The sequence below is a fragment of the Hypanus sabinus genome, unplaced genomic scaffold (assembly GCF_030144855.1).
Source record: "Hypanus sabinus isolate sHypSab1 unplaced genomic scaffold, sHypSab1.hap1 scaffold_436, whole genome shotgun sequence".
Taxonomy (NCBI): Eukaryota; Metazoa; Chordata; class Chondrichthyes; order Myliobatiformes; family Dasyatidae; genus Hypanus; species Hypanus sabinus.
The window spans coordinates 297,276-318,820 of NW_026781311.1; the positions used below are offsets into that span (position 1 = coordinate 297,276).

Consider the following 21,545-nt stretch of genomic DNA (forward strand, 5'->3'; position numbering starts at 1 on the left):
GGGATCTCTCTTCCCAATCCCCCTTCCTCCTCTGGGATCTCTGTTCCCCATCACCCTTCCTCCTGTGGGATCTCTCTTGCCCATCCCCCTTCCTCCTGTGGGACCTCCCCACCCCGTCCCCATTCCTGCTGTGAGACCTCTCCTCCCCGTCCCCCTTCCTCCTGTGGGAACTCTCCTCCCCGTCCACTTTCCTCCTGTGGGATCTCTCCTCCCCGTCCACCTTCCTGCTGTGGTATCTCCCCTCCCCGTCCCCCTTCCTCCTGTGGCTCTCCTCACCGACCCCCTTCCTCCTGTGGGGTCTCCTCCCCGACCCCCTACCTCCTGTGGGGTCTCTCCTCCCCGACCCCCTTCCTCCTGTACGGACTCTCCTCCAGGTCCCCCTTCCACCTGAGAGGTCTCTCCTCCCCGTCCCACTTCCTCCAGTGGGTTCTCTCCTCCCCGTCCCCCTTCCTCCTGTGGGGTCTCCATTCCCCATCCCCCTTCTTCCTCTGGGATCTCCCTTCCCCGTCCCCCTTCCTCCTCTGGGATCTCCCTTCCCCGTCCCCCTTCCTCCTCTGGGATCTCCCCTCCCCGTCCCCGTTCCTCCTGTGGGGTCTCCTCCCCGACCACCTTCCTCCTGTACGGTCTCTCCTCCCCGACCCCCTTCCCCTTGTGGGATCTCCCCTCCCCGTCCCCGTTCCTCCTGTACGGTCTCTCCTCCCCGTCCCCCTTCCTCCTGTGGGATCTCCCCTCCCCGTCCCCCTTCCTCCTGTGGGGTCTCTCCTCCCCGTCCCCCTTCCTCCTGTGGGGTCTCTCCTCCCCCTCACCCCTCATCCTGTGGGGTCTCTCCTCCCCGTCCACCTTCCTCCTGTGTGGTCTCTCCTCCCCGTCCCCCTTCCTCCTGTGGGGTCTCTCATCCCCGTCCCCCTTCCTCTTGTGGGATCTCCCTTCCCCGTCCCACTTCCTCCTGAGGGATCTCTCCTCCCCGTCCCCCTTCCTTCTGTGGGGACTCTCCTCCCCGTCCCCCTTCCTCCTGTGGGGTCTCACTTCCCCGTCCCCCTTCCTCCTGTGGGGTCTCTCTTCCCCATCACCCTTCCTCCTGTGGGATCTCTCTTCCCCATCCCCCTTCCCCCTGTGGGATCTCACCTCCCCGTCCACCTTCCTCTTGTGGGATCTCTGCTCCCTGTCCACCTTCCTCCTGTGGGATAATCTCCTCCCCGTCCACCATCCTCCTGTGGGATCTTTCCTTCCCGTCCACCTTCCTCCTGTGGGGTCTCCCCTCCCCGTCCCCCTTCCTCCTGTGGGGTCTCCACTCCCCGTCCCCCTTCCTCCTGTGGGATCTCCCCTCCCCAATCCCCTTCCTCCTGTGGGGTCTCCTCCCCGACCCCCTTCCCCCTGTGGGATCTTCCCTCTCCGTCCCCGTTCCTCCAGAGGGATGTCTCCTCCTCGTCCCCCTTCCTCCTGTGGGATCTCTCTTCCCAATCCCCCTTCCTCCTTTGGGATCTCTCTTCCCCATCACCCTTCCTCCTGTGGGATCTCTCTTGCCCATCCCCCTTCCTCCTGTGGGACCTCCCCAACCCGTCCCCATTCCTGCTGTGAGACCTCTCCTCCCCGTCCCCCTTCCTCCTGTGGGAACTCTCCTCCCCGTCCACTTTCCTCCTGTGGGATCTCTCCTCCACGTCCACCTTCCTGCTGTGGTATCTCCCCTCCCCATCCCCCTTCCTCCTGTGGCTCTCCTCACCGACCCCCTTCCTCCTGTGGGGTCTCCTCCCCGACCCCCTACCTCCTGTGGGGTCTCTCCTCCCCGACCCCCTTCCTCCTGTACGGACTCTCCTCCAGGTCCCCCTTCCACCTGAGAGGTCTCTCCTCCTCGTCCCCCTTCCTCCTCTGGGATCTCTCTTCCCCATCACCCTTCCTCCTGTGGGATCTCTCTTCCCCATCACCCTTCCTCCTGTGGGACCTCCCCACCCCGTCCCCATTCCTGTTGTGAGACCTCTCCTCCCCGTCCACCTTCCTCCTGTGGGAACTCTCCTCCCCGTCCACTTTCCTCCTGTGGGATCTCTCTCCCCGTCCACCTTCCTGCTGTGGTATCTCCCCTCCCCGTCCCCCTTCCTCCTGTGGGGTCTCCTCACCGACCCCCTTCCTCCTGTGGGGTCTCCTCCCCGACCCCCTTCCTGCTGAGGGATCTCTTCTCCCCGTCCCCCTTCCTCCTGAGGGATCTCCTCCCCGTCCCCCTTCCTCCTGTGGGGTCTCTCCTCCCCGTCCCCCTTCCTCCTGAGGGATATTCCTCCCCGTCCCCCTTCCTCCTGAGGGATCTCTCCTCCCCGTCCCCCTTCCTTCTGTGGGGACTCTCCTCCCCGTCCCCCTTCCTCCTGTGGGATCTCTCTTCCCCGTCCCCCTTCCTCCTCTGGGATCTCCCCTCCCCGTCCCCGTTCCTCCTGTGGGGTCTCCTCCCCGACCACCTTCCTCCTGTACGATCTCTCCTCCCCGTCCCCCTTCCTCCTGAGGGATATTCCTCCCCATCCCCCTTCCTCCTGAGGGATCTCTCCTCCCCGTCCCCCTTCCTTCTGTGGGGACTCTCCTCCCCGTCCCCCTTCCTCCTGTGGGATATTCCTCCCCGTCCCCCTTCCTCCTGAGGGATCTCTCCTCCCCGTCCCCCTTCCTCCTGTGGGATCTCCCTTCCCCGTCCCACTTCCTCCTGAGGGATCTCTCCTCCCCGTCCCCCTTCCTTCTGTGGGGACTCTCCTCCCCGTCCCCCTTCCTCCTGTGGGGTCTCACTTCCCCGTCCCCCTTCCTCCTGTGGGGTCTCTCTTCCCCATCACCCTTCCTCCTGTGGGATCTCTCTTCCCCATCCCCCTTCCCCCTGTGGGATCTCACCTCCCCGTCCACCTTCCTCTTGTGGGATCTCTGCTCCCTGTCCACCTTCCTCCTGTGGGATAATCTCCTCCCCGTCCACCATCCTCCTGTGGGATCTTTCCTTCCCGTCCACCTTCCTCCTGTGGGGTCTCCCCTCCCCGTCCCCCTTCCTCCTGTGGGGTCTCCACTCCCCGTCCCCCTTCCTCCTGTGGGATCTCCCCTCCCCAATCCCCTTCCTCCTGTGGGGTCTCCTCCCCGACCCCCTTCCCCCTGTGGGATCTTCCCTCTCCGTCCCCGTTCCTCCAGAGGGATGTCTCCTCCTCGTCCCCCTTCCTCCTGTGGGATCTCTCTTCCCAATCCCCCTTCCTCCTTTGGGATCTCTCTTCCCCATCACCCTTCCTCCTGTGGGATCTCTCTTGCCCATCCCCCTTCCTCCTGTGGGACCTCCCCAACCCGTCCCCATTCCTGCTGTGAGACCTCTCCTCCCCGTCCCCCTTCCTCCTGTGGGAACTCTCCTCCCCGTCCACTTTCCTCCTGTGGGATCTCTCCTCCACGTCCACCTTCCTGCTGTGGTATCTCCCCTCCCCATCCCCCTTCCTCCTGTGGCTCTCCTCACCGACCCCCTTCCTCCTGTGGGGTCTCCTCCCCGACCCCCTACCTCCTGTGGGGTCTCTCCTCCCCGACCCCCTTCCTCCTGTACGGACTCTCCTCCAGGTCCCCCTTCCACCTGAGAGGTCTCTCCTCCTCGTCCCCCTTCCTCCTCTGGGATCTCTCTTCCCCATCACCCTTCCTCCTGTGGGATCTCTCTTCCCCATCACCCTTCCTCCTGTGGGACCTCCCCACCCGGTCCCCATTCCTGTTGTGAGACCTCTCCTCCCCGTCCACCTTCCTCCTGTGGGAACTCTCCTCCCCGTCCACTTTCCTCCTGTGGGATCTCTCTCCCCGTCCACCTTCCTGCTGTGGTATCTCCCCTCCCCGTCCCCCTTCCTCCTGTGGGGTCTCCTCACCGACCCCCTTCCTCCTGTGGGGTCTCCTCCCCGACCCCCTTCCTGCTGAGGGATCTCTTCTCCCCGTCCCCCTTCCTCCTGAGGGATCTCCTCCCCGTCCCCCTTCCTCCTGTGGGGTCTCTCCTCCCCGTCCCCCTTCCTCCTGAGGGATATTCCTCCCCGTCCCCCTTCCTCCTGAGGGATCTCTCCTCCCCGTCCCCCTTCCTTCTGTGGGATCTCCCCTCCCCGTCCCCCTTCCTCCTGTGGGGTCTCCTCACCGACCCCCTTCCTCCTGTGGGGTCTCCTCCCCGACCCCCTTCCTGCTGAGGGATCTCTTCTCCCCGTCCCCCTTCCTCCTGAGGGATCTCCTCCCCGTCCCCCTTCCTCCTGTGGGGTCTCTCCTCCCCGTCCCCCTTCCTCCTGAGGGATATTCCTCCCCGTCCCCCTTCCTCCTGAGGGATATTCCTCCCTGTCCCCCTTCCTCCTGTGGGATCTCTCTTCCCCGTCCCCCTTCCTCCTCTGGGATCTCCCCTCCCCGTCCCCGTTCCTCCTGTGGGGTCTCCTCCCCGACCACCTTCCTCCTGTACGGTCTCTCCTCCCCGACCCCCTTCACCCTGTGGGATCTCCCCTCCCCGTCCCCGTTCCTCCTGAGGGATGTCTCCTCCTCGTCCACCTTCCTCCTGTGGGATCTCTCTTCCCAATCCCCCTTCCTCCTTTGGGATCTCTCTTCCCCATCCCCCTTCCTCCTGTGGGATCTCTCTTCCCAATCCCCCTTCCTCCTCTGGGATCTCTCCTCCCCATCACCCTTCCTCCTGTGGGATCTCTCTTCCCCATCACCCTTCCTCCTGTGGGACCTCCCCACCCCGTCCCCATTCCTGCTGTGAGACCTCTCCTCCCCATCTCCCTTCCTCCTGTGGGGTCTCTCCTCCCCGTCCCCCTTCCTCCTGAGGGATCTTCCTCCCCGTCCCTCTTCCTCCTGAGGGATCTCTCCTCCCCGTCCCCCTTCCGTCTGTGGGGACCCTCCTCCCCATCCCCCTTCCTCCTGTGGGGTCTCACTTCCCCGTCACCCTTCCTCCTGTGGGGTCTCTCTTCCCCATCACCCTTCCTCCTGTGGGATCTCTCTTCCCCATCCCCCTTCCCCCTGTGGGATCTCTCCTCCCCGTCCACCTTCCTCTTGTGGGATCTCTGCTCCCTGTCCACCTTCCTCCTGTGGGATAATCTCCTCCCCGTCCACCTTCCTCCTCTGGGATCTCCCCTCCCCGTCCCCGTTCCTCCTGTGGGGTCTCCTCCCCGACCACCTTCCTCCTGTACGGTCTCTCCTCCCCGACCCCCTTCACCCTGTGGGATCTCCCCTCCCCGTCCCCGTTCCTCCTGAGGGATGTCTCCTCCTCGTCCACCTTCCTCCTGTGGGATCTCTCTTCCCAATCCCCCTTCCTCCTTTGGGATCTCTCTTCCCCATCCCCCTTCCTCCTGTGGGATCTCTCTTCCCAATCCCCCTTCCTCCTCTGGGATCTCTCCTCCCCATCACCCTTCCTCCTGTGGGATCTCTCTTCCCCATCACCCTTCCTCCTGTGGGACCTCCCCACCCCGTCCCCATTCCTGCTGTGAGACCTCTCCTCCCCGTCCCCCTTCCTCCTGTGGGGTCTCTACTCCCCGTCCCCCTTCCTCCTGAGGGATCTTCCTCCCCGTCCCTCTTCCTCCTGAGGGATCTCTCCTCCCCGTCCCCCTTCCGTCTGTGGGGACCCTCCTCCCCATCCCCCTTCCTCCTGTGGCGTCTCACTTCCCCGTCACCCTTCCTCCTGTGGGGTCTCTCTTCCCCATCACCCTTCCTCCTGTGGGATCTCTCTTCCCCATCCCCCTTCCCCCTGTGGGATCTCTCCTCCCCGTCCACCTTCCTCTTGTGGGATCTCTGCTCCCTGTCCACCTTCCTCCTGTGGGATAATCTCCTCCCCGTCCACCTTCCTCCTGTGGGATTTTTCCTTCCCGTCCACCTTCCTCCTGTGGGGTCTCCCCTCCCCGTCCCCCTTCCTCCTGTGGGGTCTCCACTCCCCGTCCCCCTTCCTCCTGTGGGATCTCCCCTCCCCAATCCCCTTCCTCCTGTGGGGTCTCCTCCCCGACCCCCTTCCCCCTGTGGGATCTTCCCTCCCCGTCCCCGTTCCTCCAGAGGGATGTCTCCTCCTCGTCCCCCTTCCTCCTGTGGGATCTCTCTTCCCAATCCCCCTTCCTCCTTTGGGATCTCTCTTCCCCATCCCCCTTCCTCCTGTGGGATCTCTCTTCCCAATCCCCCTTCCTCCTCTGGGATCTCTGTTCCCCATCACCCTTCCCCCTGTGGGATCTCTCTTGCCCATCCCCCTTCCTCCTGTGGGACCTCCCCACCCCGTCCCCATTCCTGCTGTGAGACCTCTCCTCCCCGTCCCCCTTCCTCCTGTGGGAACTCTCCTCCCCGTCCACTTTCCTCCTGTGGGATCTCTCCTCCCCGTCCACCTTCCTGCTGTGGTATCTCCCCTCCCCGTCCCCCTTCCTCCTGTGGCTCTCCTCACCGACCCCCTTCCTCCTGTGGGGTCTCCTCCCCGACCCCCTACCTCCTGTGGGGTCTCTCCTCCCCGACCCCCTTCCTCCTGTACGGACTCTCCTCCAGGTCCCCCTTCCACCTGAGAGGTCTCTCCTCCCCGTCCCACTTCCTCCAGTGGGTTCTCTCCTCCCCGTCCCCCTTCCTCCTGTGGGGTCTCCATTCCCCATCCCCCTTCTTCCTCTGGGATCTCCCTTCCCCGTCCCCCTTCCTCCTCTGGGATCTCCCTTCCCCGTCCCCCTTCCTCCTCTGGGATCTCCCCTCCCCGTCCCCCCTGTGGGGTCTCCTCCCCGACCACCTTCCTCCTGTACGGTCTCTCCTCCCCGACCCCCTTCCCCTTGTGGGATCTCCCCTCCCCGTCCCCGTTCGTCCTGAGGGATATTCCTCCCCGTCCCCCTTCCTCCTGAGGGATCTCTCCTCCCCGTCCCCCTTCCTTCTGTGGGGACTCTCCTCCCCGTCCCCCTTCCTCCTGTGGGGTCTCACTTCCCCGTCCCCCTTCCTCCTGTGGGGTCTCTCTTCCCCATCACCCTTCCTCCTGTGGGATCTCTCTTCCCCATCACCCTTCCTCCTGTGGGATCTCTCTTCCCCATCACCCTTCCTCCTGTGGGACCTCCCCACCCCGTCCCCATTCCTGCTTTGAGACCTCTCCTCCCCGTCCCCCTTCCTCCTGTGGGAACTCTCCTCCCCGTCCACTTTCCTCCTGTGGGATCTCTCCTCCCCGTCCACCTTCCTGCTGTGGTATCTCCCCTCCCCGTCCCCCTTCCTCCAATGGGGTCTCCTCACCGACCCCCTTCCTCCTGTGGGGTCTCCTCCCCGACCCCCTTCCTCCTGTGGGGTCTCTCCTCCCCGACCCCCTTCCTCCTGTACGGTCTCTCCTCCAGGACCCCTTCCTCCTGAGGGGTCTCTCCTCCCCGTCCCACTTCCTCCTGAGGGGTCTCTCCTCCCCGTCCCCCTTCCTCCTTTGGCGTCTCTCCTCCCCGTCCCACTTCTTCCTGTGGGGTTGCCCCTCCCCGTCCCCCTTCCTCCTGTGGCGTCTCTCCTCCCGGTCCCCCTTCCTCCAGTGGGTTCTCTCCTCCCCGTCCCCCTTCCTCCTGTGGGGTCTCCCTTCCCCATCCCCCTTCTTCCTCTGGGATCTCCCTTCCCCGTCCCACTTCCTCCTCTGGGATCTCCCTTCCCCGTCCCCTTTCCTCCTCTGGGATCTCCCTTCCCCGTCCACCTTCCTCCTGTGGGATCTCTGCTCCCTGTCCACCTTCCTCCTGTGGGATAATCTCCTCCCCGTCCACCTTCCTCCTGTGGGATCTCCCCTCCCCGTCCCCCTTCCTCCTGTGGGGTCTCCACTCCCCGTCCCCCTTCCTCCTGTGGGATCTCCCCTCCCCAATCCCCTTCCTCCTGTGGGGTCTCCTCCCCGACCACCTTCCTCCTGTACGGTCTCTCCTCCCCGACCCCCTTCCCCCTGTTGGATCTTCCCTCCCCGTCCCCGTTCCTCCAGAGTGATGTCTCCTCCTCGTCCCCCTTCCTCCTGTGGGATCTCTCTTCCCAATCCCCCTTCCTCCTGTGGCGTCTCTCCTCCCGGTCCCCCTTCCTCCAGTGGGTTGTCTCCTCCCTGTCCCCCTTCCTCCTGTGGGGTCTCCCTTCCCCATCCCCCTTCTTCCTCTGGGATCTCCCTTCCCCGTCCCCCTTCCTCCTCTGGGATCTCCCTTCCCCGTCCCCCTTCCTCCTCTGGGATCTCCCCTCCCCGTCCCCGTTCCTCCTGTGGGATCTCTCCTCCCCGGCCCCCTTCCTGCTGAGGGATCTCTTCTCCCCGTCCCCCTTCCTCCTGAGGGATCTCCTCCCCGTCCCCCTTCCTCCTGTGGGGTCTCTCCTCCCCGTCCCCCTTCCTGCTGAGGGATCTCTTCTCCCCGTCCCCCTTCCTCCTGAGGGATATCCTCCCCGTCCCCCTTCCTCCTGTGGGGTCTCTCTCCCACATCACCCTTCCTCCTGTGGGACCTCCCCACCCCGTCCCCATTCCTGCTGTGAGACCTCTCCTCCCCGTCCCCCATCCTCCTGTGGGGTCTCTCCTCCCCGTCCCCCTTCCTCCTGAGGGATCTTCCTCCCCGTCCCTCTTCCTCCTGTGGGATCTCCCCACCCCGTCCCCATTCCTGCTGTGAGACCTCTCCTCGCCGTCCCCCTTCCTCCTGTGGGGTCTCTCCTCCCCGTCCCCCTTCCTCCTGAGGGATCTTCCTCCCCGTCCCTCTTCCTCCTGAGGGATCTCTCCTCCCCGTCCCCCTTCCTTCTGTGGGGACTCTCCTCCCCGTCCCCCTTCCTCCTGTGGGGTCTCACTTCCCCGTCCCCCTTCCTCCTGTGGGGTCTCTCTTCCCCATCACCCTTCCTCCTGTGGGATCTCTCTTCCCCATCCCCCTTCCCCCTGTGGGATCTCTCCTCCCCGTCCACCTTCCTCCTGTGGGATCACTGCTCCCTGTCCACCTTCCTCCTGTGGGATAATCTCCTCCCCTTCCACCTTCCTCCTGTGATATCTCTCCTTCCCGTCCACCTTCCTCCTGTGGGGTCTCCCCTCCTCGTCCCCCTTCCTCCTGTGGGGTCTACACTCCCCGTCCCCCTTCCTCCTGTGGGATCTCCCCTCCCCAATCCCCTTCCTCCTGTGGGGTCTCCTCCCCGACCACCTTCCTCCTGTACGGACTCTCCTCCAGGTCGCCCTTCCACCTGAGAGGTCTCTCCTCCCCGTCCCACTTCCTCCTGAGGGGTCTCTCCTCCCCGTCCCCCTTCCTCCTTTGGGGTCTCTCCTCCCCGTCCCACTTCTTCCTGTGGGGTCTCCCCTCCCCGTCCCCCTTCCTCCTCTGGGATCTCCCTTCCCCGTCCCCCTTCCTCCTCTGGGATCTCCCCTCCCCGTCCCCGTTCCTCCTGTGGGATCTCTCCTCCCCGGCCCCCTTCCTGCTGAGGGATCTCCCCGTCCCCCTTCCTCCTGAGGGATCTCCTCCCCGTCCCCCTTCCTCCTGTGGGGTCTCTCCTCCCCGTCCCCCTTCCTCCTGTGGGGTCTCTCCTCCCCGTCCCCCTTCCTCCTGAGGGATATTCCTCCCCGTCCCCCTTCCTCCTGAGGGATATCTCTCCGTCCCCCTTCCTTCTGTGGGGACTCTTCTCCCCGTCCCCCTTCCTCCTGTGGGGTCTCACTTCCCCGTCCCCCTTCCTCCTGTGGAATCTCTCTTCCCCATCCCCCTTCCCCCTGTGGGATCTCTCCTCCCCGTCCACCTTCCTCCTGTGGGATCTCTCCTTCCCGTCCACCTTCCTCCTGTGGGGTCTCCCCTCCCCGTCCCCCTTCCTCCTGTGGGGTCTCCACTCCCCATCCCCCTTCCTCCTGTGGGATCTCCCCTCCCCAATCCCCTTCCTCCTGTACGGTCTCTCCTCCCCGACCCCCTTCCCCCTGTGGGATCTCCCCTCCCCGTCCCCGTTCCTCCTGAGGGATCTCCTCCTCGTCCCCCTTCCTCCTCTGGGATCTCTCTTCCCCATCACCCTTCCTCCTGTGGGATCTCTCTTCCCCATCACCCTTCCTCCTGTGGGACCTCCCCACCCCGTCCCCATTCCTGCTGTGAGACCTCTCCTCCCCGTCCCCCTTCCTCCTGTGGGAACTCTCCTCCCCGTCCACTTTCCTCCTGTGGGATCTCTCTTCCCCGTCCACCTTCCTGCTGTGGTATCTCCCCTCCCCGTCCCACTTCCTCCTGTGGGGTCTCCTCACCGACCCCCTTCCTCCTGTGGGGTCTCCTCCCCGACCCCCTTCCTCCTGTGGGGTTTCTCCTCCCCGACCCCCTTCCTCCTGTACGGTCTCTCCTCCAGGACCCCTTCCTCCTGAGGGGTCTCTCCTCCCCGTCCCACTTCCTCCTGAGGGGTCTCTCCTCCCCGTCCCTCTTCCTCCTTTGGCGTCTCTCCTCCCCGTCCCACTTCTTCCTGTGGGGTCGCCCCTCCCCGTCCCCCTTCCTCCTGTGGGATCTCCCTTCCCCGTCCCCCTTCCTCCTCTGGGATCTCCCTTCCCCGTCCCCCTTCCTCCTCTGGGATCTCCCCTCCCCGTCCCCGTTCCTCCTGTGGGGTCTCCTCCCCGACCACCTTCCTCCTGTACGGTCTCTCCTCCCTGACCCCCTTCACCCTGTGGGATCTCCTCTCCCCGTCCCCGTTCCTCCTGAGGGATGTCTCCTCCTCGTCCCCCTTCCTCCTGTGGGATCTCTCTTCCCAATCCGCCTTCCTCCTTTGGGATCTCTCTTCCCCATCCCCCTTCCTCCTGTGGGATCTCTCTTCCCAATCCCCCTTCCTCCTCTGGGATCTCTCTTCCCCATCACCCTTCCTCCTGTGGGATCTCTCTTCCCCATCACCCTTCCTCCTGTGGGACCTCCCCACCCCGTCCCATTCCTGCTGTGAGACCTCTCCTCCCCGTCCCCCTTCCTCCTGTGGGGTCTCTCCTCCCCGTCCCCCTTCCTCCTGAGGGATCTTCCTCCCCGTCCCTCTTCCTCCTGAGGGATCTCTCCTCCCCGTCCCCCTTCCTTCTGTGGGGACTCTCCTCCCCGTCCCCCTTCCTCCTGTGGGGTCTCACTTCCCCGTCCCCCTTCCTCCTGTGGGGTCTCTCTTCCCCATCACCCTTCCTCCTGTGGGATCTCTCTTCCCCATCCCCCTTCCCCCTGTGGGATCTCTCCTCCCGTCCACCTTCCTCCTGTGGGATCTCTGCTCCCTGTCCACCTTCCTCCTGTGGGATAATCTCCTCCCCGTCCACCTTCCTCCTCTGGGATCTCCCTTCCCCGTCCCCCTTCCTCCTCTGGGATCTCCCTTCCCCGTCCCCCTTCCTCCTCTGGGATCTCCCCTCCCCGTCCCCCTTCCTCCTGTGGGGTCTCCACTCCCCGTCCCCCTTCCTCCTGTGGGATCTCCCCTCCCCAATCGCCTTCCTCCTGTGGGGTCTCCTCCGCGACCACCTTCCTCCTGTACGGTCTCTCCTCCCCGACCCCCTTCCTCCGGTGGGGTCTCTCCTCCCCGTCCCTCTTCCTCCTGTGAGATCTCCCCTCCCCGTCCACCTTCCACCTGTGGGATCTCCCGTCCCCGTCCACCTTCCTCCTGTGGGATCTCTGCTCCCTGTCCTCCTTCCTCCTGTGGGATCTCTTCCCCGTCCCACTTCCTCCTGTGGGATCTCTTCCCCGACCCCCCTCCTCCTGTGGGAACTCTGCTCCCCGTCACCCCTCATCCTGTGGGATCTCTCCTCCCCGTCCCGCTTCCTCCTGTGGGATCTCTCCTCCCCGTCCCCCTTCCTCCTGTGGGGTCTCTCCTCCCCGTCCCCCTTCCTCCTGTACGGTCTCTCCTCCCCGTCCCCCTTCCTCCTGTGGGATCTCCCCTCCCCGTCCCCCTTCCTCCTGTGGGGTCTCTCCTCCCCGTCCCCCTTCCTCCTGTGGGGTCTCTCTTCTCCGTCCCCCTTCCTCCTGTGGGATCTCTCTTCCCCGTCCCACTTCCCCCTGTGGGATCTCTCCTCCCTATCCCCCTTCCTCCTGTGGGATCTCTCCTCCCCGTCCACCTTCCTCCTGTGGGATCTCTACTCCCTGTCCATCTTCCTCCTGTGGGATCTCTCCTCCCCGTCCACCTTCCTCCTGTGGGATCTCTCCTCCCCGTCCACCTTCCTCCTGTGGGATCTCTCCTCCCCGTCCCCCTTCCTCCTGAGGAATCTCTCCTCCCCGTCCCCCTTCCTCCTGTGGGGTCTCTCCTCCCCGTCCCCCTTCATCCTGTGGGGTCTCCTCCCCGACCCCCTTCCTCCTGTGGGGTCTCTCCTCCCCGACCCCCTTCCTCCTGTACGGTCTCTCCTCCAGGTCCCCCTTCCTCCTGTACGGTCTCCTCCCCGTCCCCCTTCCTCCTGTGGGGTCTCCCCTCCCCGTCCCCCTTCCTCCTGTGGGGTCTCCCCTCCCCTTCTCCCTTCCTCCTGATGGGAGACCCCCCCTCCCCGTCCCGCTTCCTCCTGTGGGATCTCTCTTCCCCATCCCCCTTCCTCCAAGATGCTATGGTAAAAGAGATAGAATTGCGATCACTATCTCCAAAATGCTGTCCCACTGAGAGATCTGACACCTGACCAGGTTCGTTTCCCAAAACCAGATCAAGTACAGCCTCTCCTCTTGTAGGCTTATGTACATATTTCTTCAAGAAACCTTCCTGAACACACTTCACAAACTCCACCCCATCGACACCCCTCACTCTAGGGAGATGCTAATCAATAGTTGGGAAATTAAAATCTCCCACTTCAACAACCCTGTTATTACTCCTTTCCAGAATCGGTCTCCCTATCTGCTCCTCGATGTCCCTGTTACTGTTGGGTGGTCTATACAATACACCCAGTAGAGTTATTGACCCCTTCCTGTTCGTAACTTCCACCCACAGAGACTCACTCAGACACAGACAATCATTTATTTTATTCAGCATACTCCTTGCATTAAAATAGACACATCTCAAACCATCGGACCGAGTGCCTCCCTTCTCTATCACCTGCGTATCCTGCCTTTCACACTGTCTCCAAATTCTCTCTATTTCTGAGCCGACCTGCCTCTCCTCCATCACATCAATTTGGTTCCCTCCCCCCAGCAATTCTAGTTTAAACTCTCCCCAGTAGCCTTAGCAAACCTTGCTGTCCGTATATTAATATACGGGATTCAAGTGCAACCTGTCATTTTTGTACAGGTCACACCTGCTCCAAAAGAGGTCCCAATGATCCAGAAATCTGAATCCCTGCCTCCTGCTCCAATCCCTCGGCCACGCGTTTATCCTCCACCTCATCCCAATCTTATTCTCACTGTCACGTGGGACAAACAGTAATTCCAAGATCACTACCTTTGAGGTCCTGCTTCTCAAATTACTTCCTAACTCCCTGTAGTCTGTTTTCAGGACCTCTTCCCTTTTCCTACCAATGTCACCGGTACCAATATGTACCACGACCTCCAGTTGTTCTCCCTCCCACTGCAGGATATCTTGGACGTGATCAGGAACATCCTGGCCCTGGAAACTGGGAGGCAAACTACCATCCGAGTTTCTTTACTGCGTGCACAGAATCGTCTGTCTGACCCCCTAACTATAGTCCCCTATCTCTGCTGCCATCCTCTTCCTTTCCCCACCCTCCTGAGCCACAGGGCCAGACTGTGCCAGAGGTGCAGCTGTTGTTGCTCCCTCTCCAGCAGTACTCAAACCGGAGTACTTATTGTCAAGGGGAACAGCCACTGGGGTATTCACTAGTACCTGCTTCTTGCCCTTCCCTCTCCTGACTGTGACCCACTTCTTCAGTCTCCCGTGGCCCCGGAGTGACCACCTGCCTGTAACTCCTCTCTATCACCTCCTCGCTCTCCCTGACCAGACGAAGGTCATCGAGCTGCATCTCCAGTTCCCTAACTCGGTCCCTGAGGATCTGCAGCTCGACACACCGGGTGCAGATGTTGCCGTCCGGGAGGCTGGGAGTCTCCAGGATCTCCCACATCTGACACCGAGCACAGAAACCCAGCCTCACACACATACTCTCTGTCTGTATTGTAAACAGATAACCTACCTCGCCTCGACCCTTTATCGCCGAAGCCCCGTTGAGCCAAAGCCTTCCTACTCTGTCTCCCGCTCCTCTGACGCTCGCTCTGTAAATCTGTCTTCCTTTTAAACTCTTCTCGCTGTTCCCACTGGCCGACCTGCCCAGCTGTGCTGAAGAAAAAAAATCAGTAATTGTGTTACTGATAAACACTGGGGATTTGTACCGTCTCCTGTCTCTCTGTGTCCTTCACCCTCACTCTCTCTCATCTCCAGGCTGAGGGAGGTCGGTCTCACAGATTCTGGTGCCGAGGATCTCGTCTCCACTCTCAGTGCAAAACCATCACTGACGGAGCTGAACCTGAGTGGTAATAAACTGGGAGATTCAGGAGTGAAACTGGTGTCTGTGGCTCTGAGGAACCCGGAGTGTAAAATACAGACACTGGGGTAAGTACCAGACTGTGGGAGATTGTGTTTACAGTCACTGGGTGTCTGACACTGAACATTAATGTGATCAGTAATTGTGTTACTGATAAACACTGGGGATTTGTACCGTCTCCTGTCTCTCTGTGTCCTTCACCCTCACTCTCTCATCTCCAGGCTGAGGAATGTCGGTCTCACAGATTCTGGTGTCGAGGATCTCGTCTCCGCTCTCAGTACAAAACCATCACTGACGGATCTGGACCTGAGTGAAAATAAACTGGGAGATTCAGGAGTGAAACTGGTGTCTGCGGCTCTGAGGAACCCAGAGTGTAAAATACAGAAGCTGCAGTAAGTACCAGACTGTGGGAGATTGTGTTTACAGTCACTGGGTGTCTGACACTGAACATTAATGTGATCAGTAATTGTGTTACTGATAAACACTGGGGATTTGTACCGTCTCCTGTCTCTCTCTGTGTCCTTCACCCTCACTCTCTCTCATCTCCAGACTGTGGGAGATTGTGTTTACAGTCACTGGGTGTCTGACACTGAACATTAATGTGATCAGTAATTGTGTTACTGATAAACACTGGGGATTTGTACCGTCTCCTGTCTCTCTGTGTCCTTCACCCTCACTCTCTCTCATCTCCAGGCTGATCCATGTCGGTCTCACAGATTCTGGTGCCGAGGATCTCGTCTCCACTCTCAGTACAAACCCATCACTGACGGATCTGGGCCTGGGATTCAACTCTCTGACAGACCGATCTGTCCCCGGTCTCCGCCGCCTCATAGTGACCCTCCCGAGTCTGGAGCTGATCTGGTCAGTGTTTGTATTAATGTTGAATGTGATAAAATATCAGCGGATCCGCGGGTTTTCTGGTGATATTTGTCTGTGAGTGTTGTTGAAACATTAACCCCGGTCCCTGTTACTGACACTGTTGTGTGATCTGTTTATTTCATCTTTATTCTCCCATCTGTTTCAGGCTGTTGGGGAATCGGTTCAGTGAGACCGGGGAGAAGGAACTGAGATCTCTGCAGGGATTCAGACCCGGACTGACAGTGGATCTGTGAAAATCTGAATGTGTGAACATCTGAATGTGGTGAATCGGTTCAGTGAGACCGGGATGAAGGAACTGAGATCTCTGCAGGGAGTCAGAACCGGACTGAGAGTGGATCTGAGAACATCTGAATGTGGTGAATCGGTTCAGTGAGACCGGGATGAAGGAACTGAGATCTCTACAGGAACCCAGACCCGGACTGATGGTGGATCTGTGAACATCTGAATGTGTGAACATCTGAATGTGGTGAATCGGTTCAGTGAGACCGGGATGAAGGAACTGGGATCTCTGCAGGAACCCAGACCCGGACTGAGAGTGGATCTGTGAACATCTGAATGTGGTGAATCGGTTCAGTGAGACCGGGATGAAGGAACTGGGATCTCTGCAGGAACCCAGACCCGGACTGAGAGTGGATCTGTGAACATCTGAATGTGGTGAATCGGTTCAGTGAGACCGGGATGAAGGAACTGGGATCTCTGCAGGAACCCAGACCCGGACTGATGGTGGATCTGTGAACATCTGAATGTGGTGAATCGGTTCAGTGGGACCGGGATGAAGGAACTGCGATCTCTACAGGAACCCAGACCCGGACTGAGAGTGGATCTGTGAACATCTGAATGTGGTGAATCGGTTCAGTGAGACCGGGAGGAAGGAACTGAGATCTCTACAGGAACCCAGACCCGGACTGAGAGTGGATCTGTGAACATCTGAATGTGGTGAATCGGTTCAGTGAGACCGGGGAGAAGGAACTGAGATCTCTGGAGGAACCCAGACCCGGACTGAGAGTGGATCTGTGAACATCTGAATGTGATGAATCGGTTCAGTGACACCGGGATGAAGGAACTGAGATCTCTACAGGAACCCAGACCCGGACTGATGGTGGATCTGTGAACATCTGAATGTGGTGAATCGGTTCAGTGAGACCGGGATGAAGGAACTGAGATCTCTACAGGAACCCAGACCCGGACTGAGAGTGGATCTGTGAACATCTGAATGTGGTGAATCGGTTCAGTGAGACCGGGATGAAGGAACTGAGATCTCTACAGGAACCCAGACCCGGACTGAGAGTGACCATGTGAACATCTGATTGTGGTGAATCGGTTCAGTGAGACAGGGATGAAGGAACTGAGATCTCTACAGGAACCCAGACCCGGACTGATGGTGGATCTGAACATCTGAATGTGGGGAATCGGTTCAGTGAGACCGGGATGAAGGAACTGAGATCTCTACAGGAACCCAGACCCGGACTGAGAGTGGATCTGTGGACATCTGAATGTGGTGAATCGGTTCAGTGAGACCGGGGGAAGGAACTGAGATCTCTACAGGAGTCAGACCCGGACTGAGAGTGGATCTGTGAACATCTGAATGTGGTGAATCGGTTCAGTGACACCGGGATGAAGGAACTGAGATCTCTACAGGAACCCAGACCCGGACTGAGAGAGGATCTGTGAACATCTGAATGTGGGGAATCGGTTCAGTGAGACCGGGATGAAGGAACTGCGATCTCTACAGGAACCCAGACCCGGACTGAGAGTGGATCTGTGAACATCTGAATGTGGGGAATCGGTTCAGTGAGACCGGGATGAAGGAACTGCGATCTCTACAGGAACCCAGACCCGGACTGAGAGTGGATCTGTGAACATCTGAATGTGGTGAATCGGTTCAGTGAGACCGGGATGAAGGAACTGAGATCTCTACAGGAACCCAGACCCGGACTGAGAGTGGATCTGTGAACATCTGAATGCGGGGAATCGGTTCAGTGAGACCGGGATGAAGGAACTGCGATCTCTACAGGAACCCAGACCCGGACTGAGAGTGGATCTGTGAACATCTGAATGTGGTGAATCGGTTCAGTGAGACCGGGATGAAGGAACTGAGATCTCTACAGGAACCCAGACCCGGACTGAGAGTGGATCTGTGAACATCTGAATGTGGTGAATCGGTTCAGTGAGACCGGGATGAAGGAACTGAGATCTCTGCAGGAAACCAGACACGGACTGACAGTGATGGTGGATCCTGTGAACATTCCCGCCCGCGGGATGGGGACATTTGGCCGACTCCCCGCCCTCCCCTTTAACTCCCGCCCTTACCTTTAACGGCCGCGCGCCGGGGCTGATTCCCAACGGTTTTAAGGGAACCGGCTCGGGCCTCGCGCTGTGTGCGTCGCTCGCAGCGGTCCCGCAGTGACGTGTTTCCGCCTGTTGTCCGGCGGGACAGCTTCCGCCGGAAGTGCGTGATCGAAACTCCCCACGTGGCACCCCGGGGAATTACCCGGACAGGAAGAGCCCAGGGTCCGGGGCTCAGTCTGGGACACCGGTGTCCCGGGGTGGGGGCGGATGATCCCGGGAGAGAATCTTTTTGCCCCCTTTGCTGAGGACGGTGCATTCGGCAGCCTGGCCGATATAATGATGTTAAATGGACAAATCCCTCGGCAGTGACCCTGGATCTGCAGCGATCCCGGACACGGCCCTGAAGTGTGATTTTATAATCATCGGTTCCCCAATGCAGAGTGACGGTGAGAAACGGGACTGATTATTGTCGCCGGTCAGTTAATTGTGTGTGACTGTGAGTGAGTCGGGAGCAGCTTATTTATTCCCGCACGTCAGCAGCTCACACATTGTTTCATTTACATTTGTAAATTTACTCACACTCGGGACCAGACACAGAGAGAATTGTCCTCCACACCGTCCCATCACACACTCCCGGGGTCAGACACAGAGTGAATCTCCCTCCACACCGTCCCATCTCACACTCCCGGGACCAGACACAGAGTGAATCTCCCTCCACACCGTCCCATCACACACTCCCGGGGTCAGACACAGAGTGAATCTCCCTCCACACCGTCCCATCACACACTCCCGGGACCAGACACAGAGTGAATCTCCCTCCACACCGTCCCATCACACACTCCCGGGGTCAGACACAGAGTGAATCTCCCTCCGCACCGTCCCATCACACACTCCCGGGGTCAGACACAGAGTGAATCTCCCTCCACACCGTCCCATCACACACTCCCGGGGTCAGACACAGAGTGAATCTCCCTCCACACTGTCCCATCACACACTCCCGGGGTCAGACACAGAGTGAATCTCCCTCCACACTGTCCCATCACACACTTGCAATGCCAAACACACAGTGAAGTTCCGTCTGCACCATTCCATCACTCAATTAATCCCACCCTGCAAAATCTTATTTCAGGGAAGCAGGCACCATCAATTTGCGGGAGACTCCCGGAACTCCCGGGAGAGGTGTGATGTCTGCAGTAGAGTAGCTCCTTAGCGGCCAGCCAGCTAGTTGAAATAGCGTTAGCTATGCTAATGAACGAATGACACCCGTTAAACTCACCTCAACAGTGATTTAATCCCCCATGGGCAATAGAAAAGTCACTGTTGCAAACAGTGCAGCGAGCAACACGGTCATTATTCCTGACCCCTATTCGGCAGGGGTACACTTCAGTGTAGTCTGGGGTGAAGTACGTTTTGTATTTTCTTTTTTTTTTAAATACTCTGCCATGGAGCGCTCCCTCCTTCTCCCTCCCCCTTTCTCCCTCTCCCTCCCTCTCTTTCTCTCCCCCTCTCAAAAAAATCGATTTGCGGGGGATTGTTTATAATTCGCGGGCATCAGGGAGCCGCTCACAATATGCGGGAGACTCCCGGAACTTCCGGGAGAGGTGGGATATCCGACGCTTCACTTGAAATGGCCGCTGAGGAGGGAGTGACGGCTTTGGAAGAAGTGAGCACAAGAGAGGGAGGGTCGCGCTGATTTAAAATGGGCGAATCCTTGGTTATTGCGGCCGGCACGGATGGAGTGAGACACTGACTTACAATGGCCACTGTCACACTCAGAATCTATGGCGAAGGAACGTGCGGTGCCCATGGATACAATCCCGGGATCGAGTGTGTTATTGATTATAATAACAGTATTTTAATTTTTGTTTTATATTGTCTTGGGCGTTGTACATATGTTTTAAGTCCAATAATTTTGTCATTGAATAAACTAATGTATATATCAGATATATATAATGTATATATATCAGATATTCACACATACATATATACATGTGGGTTTTGGTGAGGAGGGTGAGGGGTTTGGGAGGAAGAGGAGTGATGGGACGAGGAGTGGACTGATGAGACTGTGAGCGTGGCGAAGTCACTGACTCAATAGTGGACGGAAAGGGGAGGGGCGAAAGTTTCTGTCACAAACTGGAGGCCGACATGGAGAAGATAAAGACGGGGTGAGGAGGAGAGAAACAACAGGAAGGGAGCGGGAGTGACGGGACGGGGAGGGAGGGGATGTAATGGGACGGGAGGGAGTGGTCTGATTGGACAGGGTGGGGAGTGTGGGGGAGTGACTTTTTCAATAGTGGAGGATCAATGGGTGGTGAAGGGAGGGGGCGGGTTCGGAGACAAGGGGGAGTGGTCTGATTGGACAGGGTGCGGAGTGACGTTTTCAATAGTGGAGGATCGATGGGTGGTGACCATTTCCTTCACAAATAAGACGAACTGCAAGAAAGGGGGTGTATTCGGAGACAAGGGGGAGCGGGGGGGGGGGTGGTCGGGGACGCAGGATGTGGTGGATGACGGGAGAAAGGGCAAGGGGCCAGAGAGGGGAAAGGGAGTCAGGAGTGACGGGGTGAGTAGAGGAGTGTATCACTGGGTAACAGAGAGAGAGAGAGAGAGGGCGATGAGCAGAGGTGAGGATTGGCATCGCAAAATGGCAGCCCCAAACAGCATACGATGCAGAGCATCGATATGGCGGGGAGAGGAGAGCGAGGGGAGGGAGGGAAGGGGTTTGCGAGTGGTAGGAAGGGAAGGAGGGTGACAAGATGATGAGTGTGAGGGAGTGACACACTTCGTGGTGGAGGAAGTGGGAAGGAGCGTCTCACTCTGTCACAAAATGGCTGTCGGCAGTAGGTTAAATGGAGAGTCAGGAGATCGGGCACCGAGGGGAAGGAGAGGAGGGATGAGGAGATGAGATTGAATAAACAGGGAGGAAAGTGAGTGGAAGCAGAGGAAAAGGGTTTGACCCATTCTATGATGCGGCGAGAGCGGTTGTCAATGGTAACCATCACAAAATGGCCTCCAGCCAGGGTGAGATAGGCGGTGATAGAGGGGTCAGAGAGCGGAGTGTTTCAGGAGTGACGGGAGCCGAGGGTGGGAGAGGGCGTCTCGTAACAAGGGAGCAAGAACTGGGGGGTTCCCACGGGGGAGGAATGTGACTACTGGAAGAGGTTAACACCGTTACCCTCCCCTCCTCAGTCTCGAAAGCCCTGCTTTGACTTTTCTTTCGGGCTGAGCCTCAGATCGCTCTGCCCGAATCGATCAGGCTGTCCCGTGGAGTAGGGGGACGTGTCGTCACTGGGGTCTATCAAAGGCAGGAGTGGGCGCCGGCTTGCCGGAGAAGACGGAGGCGAGGTCTGGCGGTGCGGACTGGTTGGCGTGGATCACCACCATTTTCTGCAGGGGGGTGGGGGAGAGGGAGGGATCAGATTGAGGATGGGAGGGGAGAAAGAGAAGGTGAGGAGAGATGAGACACACACCCTCAGCCTCTCTCTCAGTCCCCTCTGTCCCCTCTTCTCTCTCCATCTTCCCCCACCTCTCTCCCCACCTATCCTCCTCTCTCCACCCCTCTGCCCACCCTATCCTCCCCTCTCCCCACCCTATTCTCCTCTCTCCACCGCTCCACCCTATCCTCCTCGCTCCACCCCTCTTCCCACCCTATCTTCCTCTCTCCACCCCTCCACCCTCTCCTCCTCTCCCCACCCTATCCTCCTCTCTCCACCCCTCCCCGCACCCTTTCATTCCTTTTCTGCCTCCATCTCTCTCTACCCTCCCGCTCTCTTGCTCCCTCCACACGGTGTTCACCTCCCCCACCTCTTGTACTCATGCCCCATCCCTCGCCGCCCACACACACAACCCCCGTGCACAGGAAGATCCCACTCACCACCGGAGGCTGTGCGGCGCAGCACTCGAGGTCCCTGCAGTTGGCGATGGCCGTGAGGACGGACATCACCAGCGAGATCAGGCAGTTGACCAGCAAGATCACCGTGATCCCGCTGACAAACCTCTGCGAGATTCGGTGTTTGGCGGAGAGACAGAGCAGCGGGAGCATCGGAGGAGGGAGAGAGCCAGACGGAAAGAGAGGAGTGGAGAGGGGGGGGGAGAGAGA

At 59.7% G+C, this 21,545-nt stretch overlaps 1 protein-coding gene across 1 annotated transcript in view; it reads left to right on the forward strand.

Annotated features, from left to right (window-relative positions):
- The window catches only part of LOC132388932 (NACHT, LRR and PYD domains-containing protein 3-like), a 76,493-nt gene extending 55,821 nt beyond the window's left edge, over positions 1–20,672 (forward strand). Inside the window, exons 10-13 of the mRNA XM_059961339.1 lie at positions 14,176–14,346; positions 14,500–14,670; positions 14,972–15,139; positions 20,636–20,672. Coding sequence (XP_059817322.1) covers positions 14,176–14,346; positions 14,500–14,670; positions 14,972–15,139; positions 20,636–20,672 — 547 coding nt within the window. The remainder of the gene's footprint in view (positions 1–14,175; positions 14,347–14,499; positions 14,671–14,971; positions 15,140–20,635) is intronic.
- The last annotated feature ends 873 nt before the right edge of the window (positions 20,673–21,545 follow it).